At 41.4% G+C, this 11,835-nt stretch overlaps 1 protein-coding gene across 1 annotated transcript in view; it reads right to left on the minus strand.

Moving 5' to 3' along the window:
• angpt1.S (angiopoietin 1 S homeolog) overlaps positions 1 to 5,608 on the minus strand; it is a 205,944-nt gene extending 200,336 nt beyond the window's left edge. The window contains 1 exon segment of the mRNA NM_001092334.1: positions 5,080 to 5,608. Coding sequence (NP_001085803.1) covers positions 5,080 to 5,394 — 315 coding nt within the window. The 5' untranslated portion in view covers positions 5,395 to 5,608.
• Positions 5,609 to 11,835: the final 6,227 nt, after the last annotated feature.

An 11,835-nucleotide genomic window follows, 5' to 3' on the forward strand; every position in this document is an offset into this window, starting at 1 on the left:
AATTCTGAGCTTTCTAGATATTGTGTTTCTGGATAACAGAGCCCATACAAATTATTTCTCATCACCGCACCTTTGGGAGCACTGGTTGCATCAAAATTCGCCTTCCCATGTATTCTCCATATCATGACATGCCACTCAAAGATGGCAATTTTGGAGAATGCTTTTACTGTCTTTTAAAGCCATTGGCAATGTTCTTTTTTATCAAATAGCTGGATTTAGTCCTATTTCTAGGCAATAAATATTGTTGTTTTAGGGTGACTTGGACCCCCAGAAAGAGACCAACTGGCATGTATAATCTCTCCAATGAAGAGCCCTAGTCACATATGTCACTTACAATATCTCTCCTGGTCTTTCTCAGATTACTGACATAGGCCAAGGCCATAGCTCCCTCGGCACTACCTTTGACAGAATCCTAAACTTGTATTGCCTGTAAGGTCCTCACAATTTCTACCACCCAAACCCAAGTATCAGCAGGCAGACCAACAGAGATGCCAACCTGGATGCAAAGAGATTCAGGAGAATAATGGCCACGCCTGTCACTCCTCTGGTCTTGGTTGTCCTCCCTTCTCTACTTTTTATTGAAGATATCGGAGGACTTCCTGCATGAAGTGGATTTGTTAGGTTTTAGTGCAATTACTAGACTGGAAGAGAAGGACTTAAAGCATGGAGACTCCCAACAAATAGGGGGTAGTGGACATGTCTGGACCAACTGCAATATAATGGGATCACAGGTCAAAATTGCCTGCTGTAATGAGGCACAACTAAAGCAGTGATTATTAGGCAATGTCAGGAAACCACCTAAGTTGACCTTAGTTATGTATAGCACTTGTTTCCTATAGCAACCAGACAGCACAACTAAACCAGATATCTGATTGCCTGCTGTTTGACTTTACCACTGACCAAACATATTAAAATGCCCATTAGAGTCAATTTAACCAAATAATAGGTAACATTACACTGCCGTGATTAAGACACTGTATTTTGACTGTATATTCCAATTAAGTAATGTCATATAAAACTGAACTCAATGACATGTAATCCTATTAAATATTGTGCTGGCAAATCTTCCTTCTTGCATTATTCTTGCTATAAAAATAACAGCATTATCCCAACATTTCCCTGCGGATCCTCCGTATTTTACTGTTCTGAAACACGTTGTATAGCAGAGTTTCAGTTTGCATTCGGGTCAAAGCCCAGCAGCCCAGTAACCATACAGATCATTTTCACTTATTCATAACATTTTTTAAAGGGGAAAAAATAAAGTGACTGCTTGCTACAAATCAAAGAATTCCCAGACCAATAAACTCTGTATTAGCAACTTGCCTGCTGGGGGTCAAACTCCTGCCAGTGAAGAGCAAATATTTGCACTGTAGCGGAAAACGACACATTTAAATTCCTGGGGACATGCACAGTATTAATAAGGGGAATAGAAACACAGCACTTTACTTGCAGTTTCTTCACTGTTGGCTTTTGTGGTGGGTTGTGCTGTGCAAGCACTTGTATGCAGACCTATAGCACTACATTTAATCCCAGAGAACTGACCCCAGTAACACAGCACTAACCACACTGTTTATAGTTGCCATGGATTGGAAGGACAGAGCGTCAATAACACTTTAGGGTTCATTTGCAACATGGACAGGCACAATCTGCCTTTTTTGCACCCTGCTTTCTGATACACCGCAGGGCTCCCTGTGACTAGCCTCATGAATACAGGAGTGCCTGCTTTCTGAAGCAATATATTCATAAGGGGTGGGTGAGTGATATAGTAACCCTAGATACCCACCTCCCATCCCCTACCACCCCATTACTTATTCATCTTTCCAAGTTATAGTGAGGTGGAGGACACTGGCCACAACAGGTCCTGTCCTTACCACCTGCCCAATGGACAGGGACCCTACCGACAGGGTTTAGGGGGTGAGGTACAAAGTGCATTCAGACCCAGGGACCCAGAAAGAAATGTTGCACTTGTTCCCAAGGTCTCCAAAATGACCATTTTTATATTTGGGAAGTCTACTTGCAGCCTCCAGCTCCAGCTGTTGCATTATAACTGGCAGCAGGGAATTCTGGGAGTTGGAGGTCAATGAATGCTGCAGGTTTAATTGAAAGATCCACCAACATTAAATTGATCCTTAAATTCAATGAACAGTGGATTCATGGTTACCTTCCTAGCATAGCCTTTTGGTCTTAATGCCAAATTGGGGTCTAACAATTGAGAATGACAGTGGGTGGCCCAGCACTGGATTCAGAATGAACTATTTATGGACTTCTCTGTGAACATAGGGCCCCCCCTCTTCGAATTGGTTGCCCTAAGCCCCTCAACCTTACTGGGGGTGGGAGGAGAGACTGATCACCTTTTATAACATTCAGGCACTCTCCTAGGCACCTTCAAAATTGTCTTTCAAACCAAAGCCAGGTGGCTGGAGTTGAAGATCCTACCAATCAGTTAGCAGCAGAAAATTCATTTTGGAGAGCAAAAATATTAAATACGTCACAAAGTAAAAAATCTGTTTCACGTTGTCTTATAATATTTGTTAGATGATGCTTGCACAGTAATAATGACTTGCAACAACTCCAGTGATAACATAGCAAGTACAGTATGAGAGAGACAGGCGATATTATTAGTTATTATTATTTGGATCCATTCAGCAGTTACTACATAACCATAAGAACATTGTGTATAGAAATCTATTTCTCTTACAAGATCATTCAACTTCCACCTCCATAACTGATCTCAGCACAGTCCCTAGTGGCCACGGGCAGCAATAGCAGCCACAAACATTTATCTGCTTCATTTGAACCTTTTCAGGCAGAGAATTACTAAAGCTTCCTGCTAATTATTATTATTATTATCAAGTACAGTATTTTTAGAACCTATTGCAGATTAACTGGTATGAGCGGAAGGCTCGTTGTTAATTGTGTCATTTGGGTGTTAGAGAATGGGACAAGCGGGTACTTACAGGGGCTCCTCTTCTCCAGTCTGTAGGCAGCAGTGGCAGCACAACAAATAAAATATATCAAGTCAGTTGGACTGAGACATAACAGCAGCAAACAAATGACAGCAGATTATGAAACATATTTTATGATGACTATTTTTAGATCATGGCATTCCAAATATTATACACAGGAAATATTGCAAAAGCCACTTACCAACACTGAATGAACACTCTGTCTTACAGCTTAGCCTTTAATCTCCATTGAGCTACAAGTATTAATAGTGTATATAGTTCTGGACTCATAGTACCACTTTATTGGAACTGTCTAACCGGCAGCTGTTGTACGTCGACAACTGCCCGCAGGGAATCCTGGGAATTGTAGTCCAACAGCAGCTGCAGGTTGGCTTTTAATCCTCACTGTGCTGCAAATTGATGTGTTTAAGTAATGCATTAACGTCTGCTGTGGGCTTTGGGTATGAATTAGAAATACAGGAGCCCATTGTCACACAGGATTAAAGCCTCTCATTTCTGCTGCCTGGTGTTTCCAGGGTAAGGAATGTGTTTCAGTAGTGATGGGTGAATTCCATTTCGATTCAACGAAAAATTAGCAAAATTTTCGAAACGACGGAGAATTCACGAATCGTGAATTCTGACGCTCGCGTCAATTTTGATGCTGGCGTTAAAGTCAATGGGCGTCCAAATAATGTTGCCGCACAATGGTTTTGACGCAAGCAATTTTTTCGCCGCGCGTTTTTGATGCCAGTGAATTTGCACAGCAGTTTCGCAAATTTATTCACTGGCGGTGAAAAGCGGAAATTCGCCGAGAATTCGCGCCTGACAAATTTAATTGGCCCATCACTATGTTTCAGTGATTTAAAGACACTTCCCAAGCAGTTAATAAAGAACTTTCCTTGAAAGGTGAGATCAGTGACTGATTATATGAGCCAGGTATGGCGAGTGATATTTACCCCTCAATAGCTATCTGCAAATAGATGTTAATAATAATCTGCCGGGCTCTGTGTGTGCACTGGGAGAACAAGATACATTGGAACCTTCTGCAGAGAAACTTTATACCAGAACAGCAAAAGAACAAGGGCTGCCCCGGTGATTGCAATTAGATTTTCTGTCTGTTCAGGTTTTGCATTCGAAATAATGAGATGAAGTTTCTCCTCCGGGGCATGATACATGGCAGTTTGCAAATAAGACTATTAATACATACGGGCTCATAAAGTTGCTCCTGATTACAGTCCTCTTCTGGCTTTAGGGATTTAAAGTCATTTAGAGTAGAAAATAACAATATGCTATTTTTTTATCTCCCAGGATGAAAAACAAAGTAATCTCTAACAGCACTGGGCTTTGCTTAGTTTACATGCAGTTACTTGTGATTTCTTATCCTTTATTTATATAGCTCTAACATATAGCATATAGGTTATCACTTACAACAGTCCCTGCTCCAGTGGAGCTTACAATCTACATCAGGAGTCAGATTACCTATATGGTTTTCGATGGGTGGAGGGGATACAGGAAAATTAAGAAGACGCCTATACGGCCACAGGGTAAACATGGTGCCAAGGTCAAACTCAAACTCTGGACCCCAGAGCTACCCATTAAGCAAATGACTATACCCAAGACTAAGGTACAAATAAACCTCCTATGGAGACTCACAGAGCACTTTCTGTCTTTAATTAGCACAGACTGTACATGCAGTTGCTAGTGACAGAGACTGGCTTTTTAGAGGTTTGACTTTTTACATAGAAATAATTCCATGCTGCCCACTATCGGGGTTAGATACAAAGTACTGTATCTCATAACTGACCAGTGCAGCAGCACTCAGCACTTTCTCTATTTCCATGACATATACTGTACATACAGTCACTTCCCTTGCAACTGTCACTTCTGCTCGCATGCTGCTCACTAACTGCTCATAGTACCCATACTGAGTTATATAAAGCAGTGACATTGCATGACTGTACATTTACTCTACATGCAGTTTATTGCAACTATCTCTTTTGGATATTGGAGTTTAACACTGAAAATAAGAACATGCTGATACCCCCCCAACCCCAGGATAATATACAAAAAATCTCTCAGTTGCCCCATTGCTGAGACTTATTTACACAATCACCGCAGAGCAATCAGCACTTACTTTCTGCAGCCACTGAGTGTAATTTTCCATCACCAGCTCCAGATGTTGGAGTTTCTGGGAAGAGAAATCCTGATCCATTTGCGGAGCATCCCTCTGCAGAGCATTGCTGTTGTACTTCTCAGTGGTGCTGCTGCTGCTGCTGCCGCTCTCCCTGCAGTTGCCCTCTTGCTCCGGCAGAATGAATGTATAAGTGCACTGGCCATGCTGGATCCGGCTGTACTTTCTCCCATTGCTGTCTGTGCCTTTCTTCTGCACGCTACATCCAACGTTTGCCATCAGCGCAGCCCAGCACAGGATCAAAGCCACATATACCATATTTGCAGAATTAAAATCCTAATGGAATGATGTTGTTTCTTGAGAAAAAAAAAATCAGAAGTGTCCAGTTGAATTTCACCCCTCTGTGATAGGTCTCTTTGTATCCCCAATAGATAGACTTAGTGCATGGCAGCCTCTATTGTTTGCTCTCATTGGCAGCCCAGAGATTAGCCAGTCCACTGCACATGCACAGCCTGGTCCCTCTCTCCTCTGCACTCACTGCTGGAGAACTGCTATTTTCTCCCAGACCCCAGTGAGTTTTATTAAGACTGCACATTCAAGCCAAGCTGGAAGCAGCCTGCAGGATGACTTGACAGGAATGTGTGTGTATAGGAGTGCTACCCGTATGCTACACTGAGCATGGCTGCTGGTGGCTTGGCCAGGGAAGGGATCATTTTACAAAGTGGCTGCATGTTTGACCTCAATCAAGGATGGCTATTCTGCATAACAACTAACAGGCCGGCACAGGCTTCAAGCAGCAGTTTTGTCCTTGTCAGTTATCAGGATTTTGCCTACTTTTTTTTCTTCTTCTTTATTTTCTCAGCAGAGCAAATGAATGCAGGGGAAAAAAGAATGGGAACTAATAACCGTTTATTTGGCAAGCTGTGTGAAAGAGTGACAATGACATGTCAATTTCACCTTTAGTAGCAGGCATTGGTGTGTATTTGACACTAGCTGGGGGTACAATACAATACAATACATAAAACTGCTGGATTTAGATAGAAATTGAATATTTTGCAAAAAGGAACCATTGTGGCTCATATTTTCTCCATTAATGATTTCTATTATATTTTTCCATAATAGATTAGGGGAGTATTTGCCACTACCAATGACCGATTAACATTTCATTCAACAGCATTAGTGATCGCTTGGCCGGAACAAAATTCACGAACATGGCAAATAAATTGCGAAACGCACTGAAGTCAATGGGCGTCAAAATAATGTTGACGCGTGACAATTTTGACATGAGCGATAATTTTTATACGCACGACTCTTTTGTCCAAATGCATTAAAGTTAATGGGTGTCAGAATAATTTTTTGTCGCAGCCAATATTCCACGGCAAATTTTCAACGCAGTTTCACGAAAACATTCCCCGGCAGCGTAATGCAGAAATTCATCGTGAATCCATACCTCGCGAATAAATTTGCCCATCACTAAACTGCATTCCTCATAGCAGTATTTATTTCTCTGCTGTCGGCAGCAGGCATCTAAATGTATATGCGTATAGGCGCTCTTTTGTATTGAAAATTCATGCTGAACCCAGAGAAATTTGCGAAACGGCGAAAAATTCACGAAACGACGCCCGCATCTCATTTTTGACGCCGGTGCCCATTTTTTTCGACTCCGGTGGCAATTTTTTTGACGCAAATTTGTCGCAAATTTGCGCCTGGCGAATAAATTCGCCCATCACTAGTTTCAGAACTTCACAATTCATTTTAGCCAAGTATTGTCCATGACATTGTTATAATTTATAATTTGCTTCCATAGGCAACATGAATTTTATCTTCAATAAGCAAACAGGTTGCGGTAACAGTAGTCGAATTGGCTGAATTAGATCTTGAAGGTAAAAAAATAAAAACACTAAACTGAGCAGAAAGCGAGTCATACGGGTTGGTTCCAGAACACTTCCTGGTTCTATACAATATCTAAGCCACAATCTTAAAGAAAGTTTAAAACATCTTGACAGATGTTAAGCCCTTTCAGCTGCTGGCTGGTCAGGCATGGTGGGATCTGCATTACATAATAGATGGGTTTTAACAAATGTGACATCCTTGTTGCTTCCTCATCCCGTTAAACCCAGACAGACATAAAGACCACCGTCTGATCGGCACAAAGCTGCATAGAAATCATTGCAGTAAATGAATTGCCAATTGACCTTGAAGGCTGTACATGATTGTATTTAAATGGGTGAGGTAGCAACTGTATCTCCAGAAGATCCAGATGGCATCAGCATCTGTGAGCAATTTTTCTAAGAAGATGCATGGAGTATGTATGTTACATTTAGAAAGGGAGCTGGTGATTAACAGTGCCATTAGATTTGAATTGTGATATCTGTATACAGTATGTGAATGCTCAATATAGACAGACCCACTCAATGTGGGACATTCACTAAGATTCGTAGTTGCGCCAGGCGTAAATATGGCTCACTTCGCCGCACTTCGCCAGGCGTAGTTTCGCCAGCGCTCCGCAAATTCACTAAACTCCGAAGTTGTGTTCAGGGGTAGCGTAAGGTTGCGAAGTTGCGCTAGCGTTGATTCGCTAAGCAAAGTTACGCTAGCGATGGTTAATTTGCATACGGCGCCAAATTAAAATTTCAATGGAGGAATATGTAGCAGCACTACAAATGCCTGGGAAACCTTTAAAACATCAAATAAAATTTTTATTTTGCCCTACACATGTGCCCACTGTATAGTTAAGTTGCCATGAGTTAGGAAATGTAGGGGGGAAGGAGCCCCAAAATTTTTTTCGATCTTTTTCAGCCTATCACCCATAATATAGAAAAAACGCCAGCGTTTTTTGGGACTTAGAAAATTTTTTAACTTTTTTTGAAGAAATCCCTATCTACTCTATTGCGCTTTGCCTGGTCTGAGGTGGCGAAGGAAGTCTAGCGTAAAAGGTAGCGTTCAGAACAATGCGCGCTAGTGAATTTGCGTAGTTACGTCCGTTGCGCAAATTCACCAGGCGTAAGGGTGCGAAGTTACACTAGCGAAGTTACGCCATCGTTCGTTAGCTTTGCGAAGTAACGAAAATGCCCAACGCTAGCGAATTGATGCTAGCGTTAGGCGCTTCGGCGCATAGTGAATTTGCCCCAATGTTTGCCATTTCCAGGCATGTGGAATCTACTGATTTTATTACTGTATAATTGTAATTAAACATAGAGCTGTGCAGAGTTACTCAGGTACTGTGGGACCCTGGCTCACAGAGCTTACAGTCAGGGTAATCGGTGGGTTCTGGCAAATGCCTAAGAGGCTGCTGTAAGTTGCCACAGACAGTCACTATTTATTGGACTGGTAGGGGGCTGTTTGTGGCTTTTTAAACCTCTGTGTACCTGAAATGCCAGGGCCTATTTTTGATTCTCAGTCCAGACTTGCTAACAGTGCCATAGGTGCAGACCCCCATATAAAATACAAGGCACAAAGTTTGTCCACGTGTAGCAGCCCATTGTAATCAATAAGATGGGTGCGTTTAGGTAACCAGTAAATTTGAACTTGTGATTGGTTGCTATAGGTGATCTGTAGCAGACTTTGCACATTTAATTAAAAAACCTAACTTACTACTGGTATCAAACCAAAAGAACAACTAGAAGGCAGCAGACTGGGCAAGCCTAATTTGTACAGAGAAAAAAACCACGGAGCAATATAAAATCTCCACTCTACAGTAAACAATGGTAACCCTAATTTGGTTACTGACTCTTTAAATTGAAATAAACCCTTGGCAATCCAGGGGCTCTGAGTCCCTTTTGCAAATGAAAAGTACTTGGAACTGGGATTTAAAGCACAGTGCCTCCACCTATGGAACCCCCGAGATGCATCACCTCAGGAGGGTTCCACTAGGAAAAATAAAACACACAGTTTGCAAAAAAAACAAATATGAACTTTATATAAAACAGTAGTGAAAGAACTTGGGCAATCTAATACACAATGCAATCCTGCACTGGGGACACATGGGACCTACCTATCTCATTATTAGGTAACTGACTGTTTCTCCAACACAGTCCTTTTTATTATCAAAGTCCCAATTCTCTGGAAGGGGTTAATAACCATACAGTTCAGTTCAAATAGAATGTCCCTTACCCAGAGCTCTTATACACCACATAGTACTACCTTTCCCAAAAGTACCACTCCTTTTGGAATATAGAGGCCGCTCCCACGTAGCAGGTAAATACACAAGACCTGTCCTCAAATTTGGGCCCTACGCTTGTGTCTTGCCAGTATACTGCCTTGGGTGGCTCACTCACTGGGGTGCTCTCAGAGACAATCACACGGGAGATTACAGGCAGCTCTGCAGCAGGATCAATCTCACCAGTGGCACCTTTCACCTCGTGAGTCTCTGGCAGCTTGGCAGGGAACAGGATGGGCTCTCTCTGTACTTCTACAGATGCAATAGCTTTGACAGTCTCACAAGGACTGGTTCTGGCTGGAGCAGCATACAACCACTGTTAAGCTCTGTTGGACACCGTGTACAAATGACTCCCAAAGTCAGGCACTCCCTTTCTCCCATGGATGTACTGGGGTGCCCAGCCAATTGAATGGCTCTCCAGCCTGTAACTGGGCTTGATGAGGTCACAGACAGAAAAACAGGGGAAGGATTTCCCTACACTATGTTTTCCATACCAAGGATCATTATGACACTGGGGGCCAAGGTCAATTGCCTTCAATTGTTCTAACCTAAAATCAACCCTGCTACCAACCTGTCAAGAGGTAGTTTCATGCATATCATGATTATTTTATAGTCCTCTGCAGGCATAATGATGAAATATGATGGGTTATTTGAACTTTGCCTTGGTCAATAGATAACTCCTTTAGGTCATCGCTGCGCAATATGTTGGCACTCTAAAAACACATGTTGATAATAATAATAATAGGTGACTTTATCAAGGCTACCTTGTCCAAACATATCTCATATATGAAATCCAAAGGATGAATGAACAATCATATTATCATGTAGATGCATCTCCTATGGCTTCTCAAAAACCAGTTAAAGAGGTGAAGTGGGCGCTTATTTGTATGCTTGATTTTCGATAAAATAATGGAGTATAAGCCATCATCCTCCAGTTTTATAAAACCTCCTATTCCCATGATCTCACTTATACCTTAAACCAGCTGGGAGTTAAAGGCAAACACTAACTAGGGTTCAGCAAGTTGGATAGTCACTCTGTACATATGAATTGCATATCAAATCCATGTGGAAAATATTAAGGGATTGCATGTTATTAGGACTTGATGTTACACCCATTTAGTAGATCCCCCTTAACTGTGCCATTTATTTGCAGTTCAGGCCCTGGCAATTAGGATTTTTCTTCCACCAAAAATGAAAATGAAGAGAAACATGAATCCTACCCCCCATCTCTCAAATTGTTATTAAATGATTGGTATTGTTTTTGCTATTAATGGGGCCCTGCCATTTGGGGCAAATACAGAAACTAGTGTGCTCATGAAGGAATAGATTTATGTCCAGTGTAGTAAAAGGGAAATACCTATTTGAGTGCTGAAATCCTTCTCAGGCCAAAGAGAACTGTGCAATAATGTTCATTTCTCTTACGATATATTATAGTTTGTTAATGAGCTCCACATTTCCCCATGCTACAGATGCCACTGTGTGTCATTTATATACAAATATATAATGGAATATAAATGTAAAATTATAATGAAGAAATTAGATTCTCCCCTAATTAACTGATTAGAGCACCCAGAAATGTCAATAATGTAGGTATCAGCTAAAGTATATTCCATGAATCATGTAGACGCATCTCTTATGGCCTCTCAGAAACTAGTGCAGTTAAAGAGGTGAAGTAGCTCCTTACCTGTATATTTTTCGATAAAATAGTGGAACCTAAGCTATCATCCTCCAGTTTTATAAAACCTCCTGTTCCCATGATCTCAATGGGGCCCAGGCATTTCAATATTGCAGTTATCAGCTGAAGTATATTCCATGAATGTTGACAGTAACGTGTATATCTATGGTTTCCTTCAACAGAAGTCTGTGAACTCTGTCTGTGAACAGAAGTCTGTGAAGTCTGTAAAAAAGTGTCAAACACCAACCAGAGGCCCCCAAGCTGGATATGCACTCTATAAATATGAATGACATGTCAAATAGTGATGGATGAATAAATTTGCCAGGCGTGAATTTACAGCAAATTTCCACCGGCGAATAAATTTGCAAAACTGCGAAGAAAAAATAAATCTGCCACATAAACGAAAATTTAGGTGCGCGTCAGGATAGTCATGCACAAAAAAAATTTTGCCTGTCAAAATGATTCGGCCGCCCATTGACTTTAATGCATTTGGACAAAATAGACATGCGTATAAAAATTGTCGCGGCCATCAAAATTGATGCGTGTCAAAACATTTTGACACCCATTGGAATTTTGCAAATTTTTCGACGTTTCGCGAATTTTGCTGGAATTTCACTAATTTTTTGGTCGATTGAAATGGTACAAATTCATCCATCACTAATGTCAAAGTCATATGGAAAAGATCTGCTTGTTTGACTTGTCTAATTTGGACACACAAGCTTTGGGCCAAAATTCATACTGCAGCTCTTATCAGCTCATGTATGGTCAGCTAGAGACCAGAGTTGGGCTATGAACTATTGTTGCAAAAGACAATACTGTGGGGCCCAACACCCAACTTGTTTCTTCACCCATCCTGTGTCTGCTCAGTTCACTTTCTTCTAACTGCCCTTTGTTTAACATGCCCCTCCATCACTGGCATCCAAGT

Source organism: Xenopus laevis, chromosome 6S (genome assembly GCF_017654675.1).
Source record: "Xenopus laevis strain J_2021 chromosome 6S, Xenopus_laevis_v10.1, whole genome shotgun sequence".
Taxonomy (NCBI): domain Eukaryota; kingdom Metazoa; phylum Chordata; class Amphibia; order Anura; family Pipidae; genus Xenopus; species Xenopus laevis.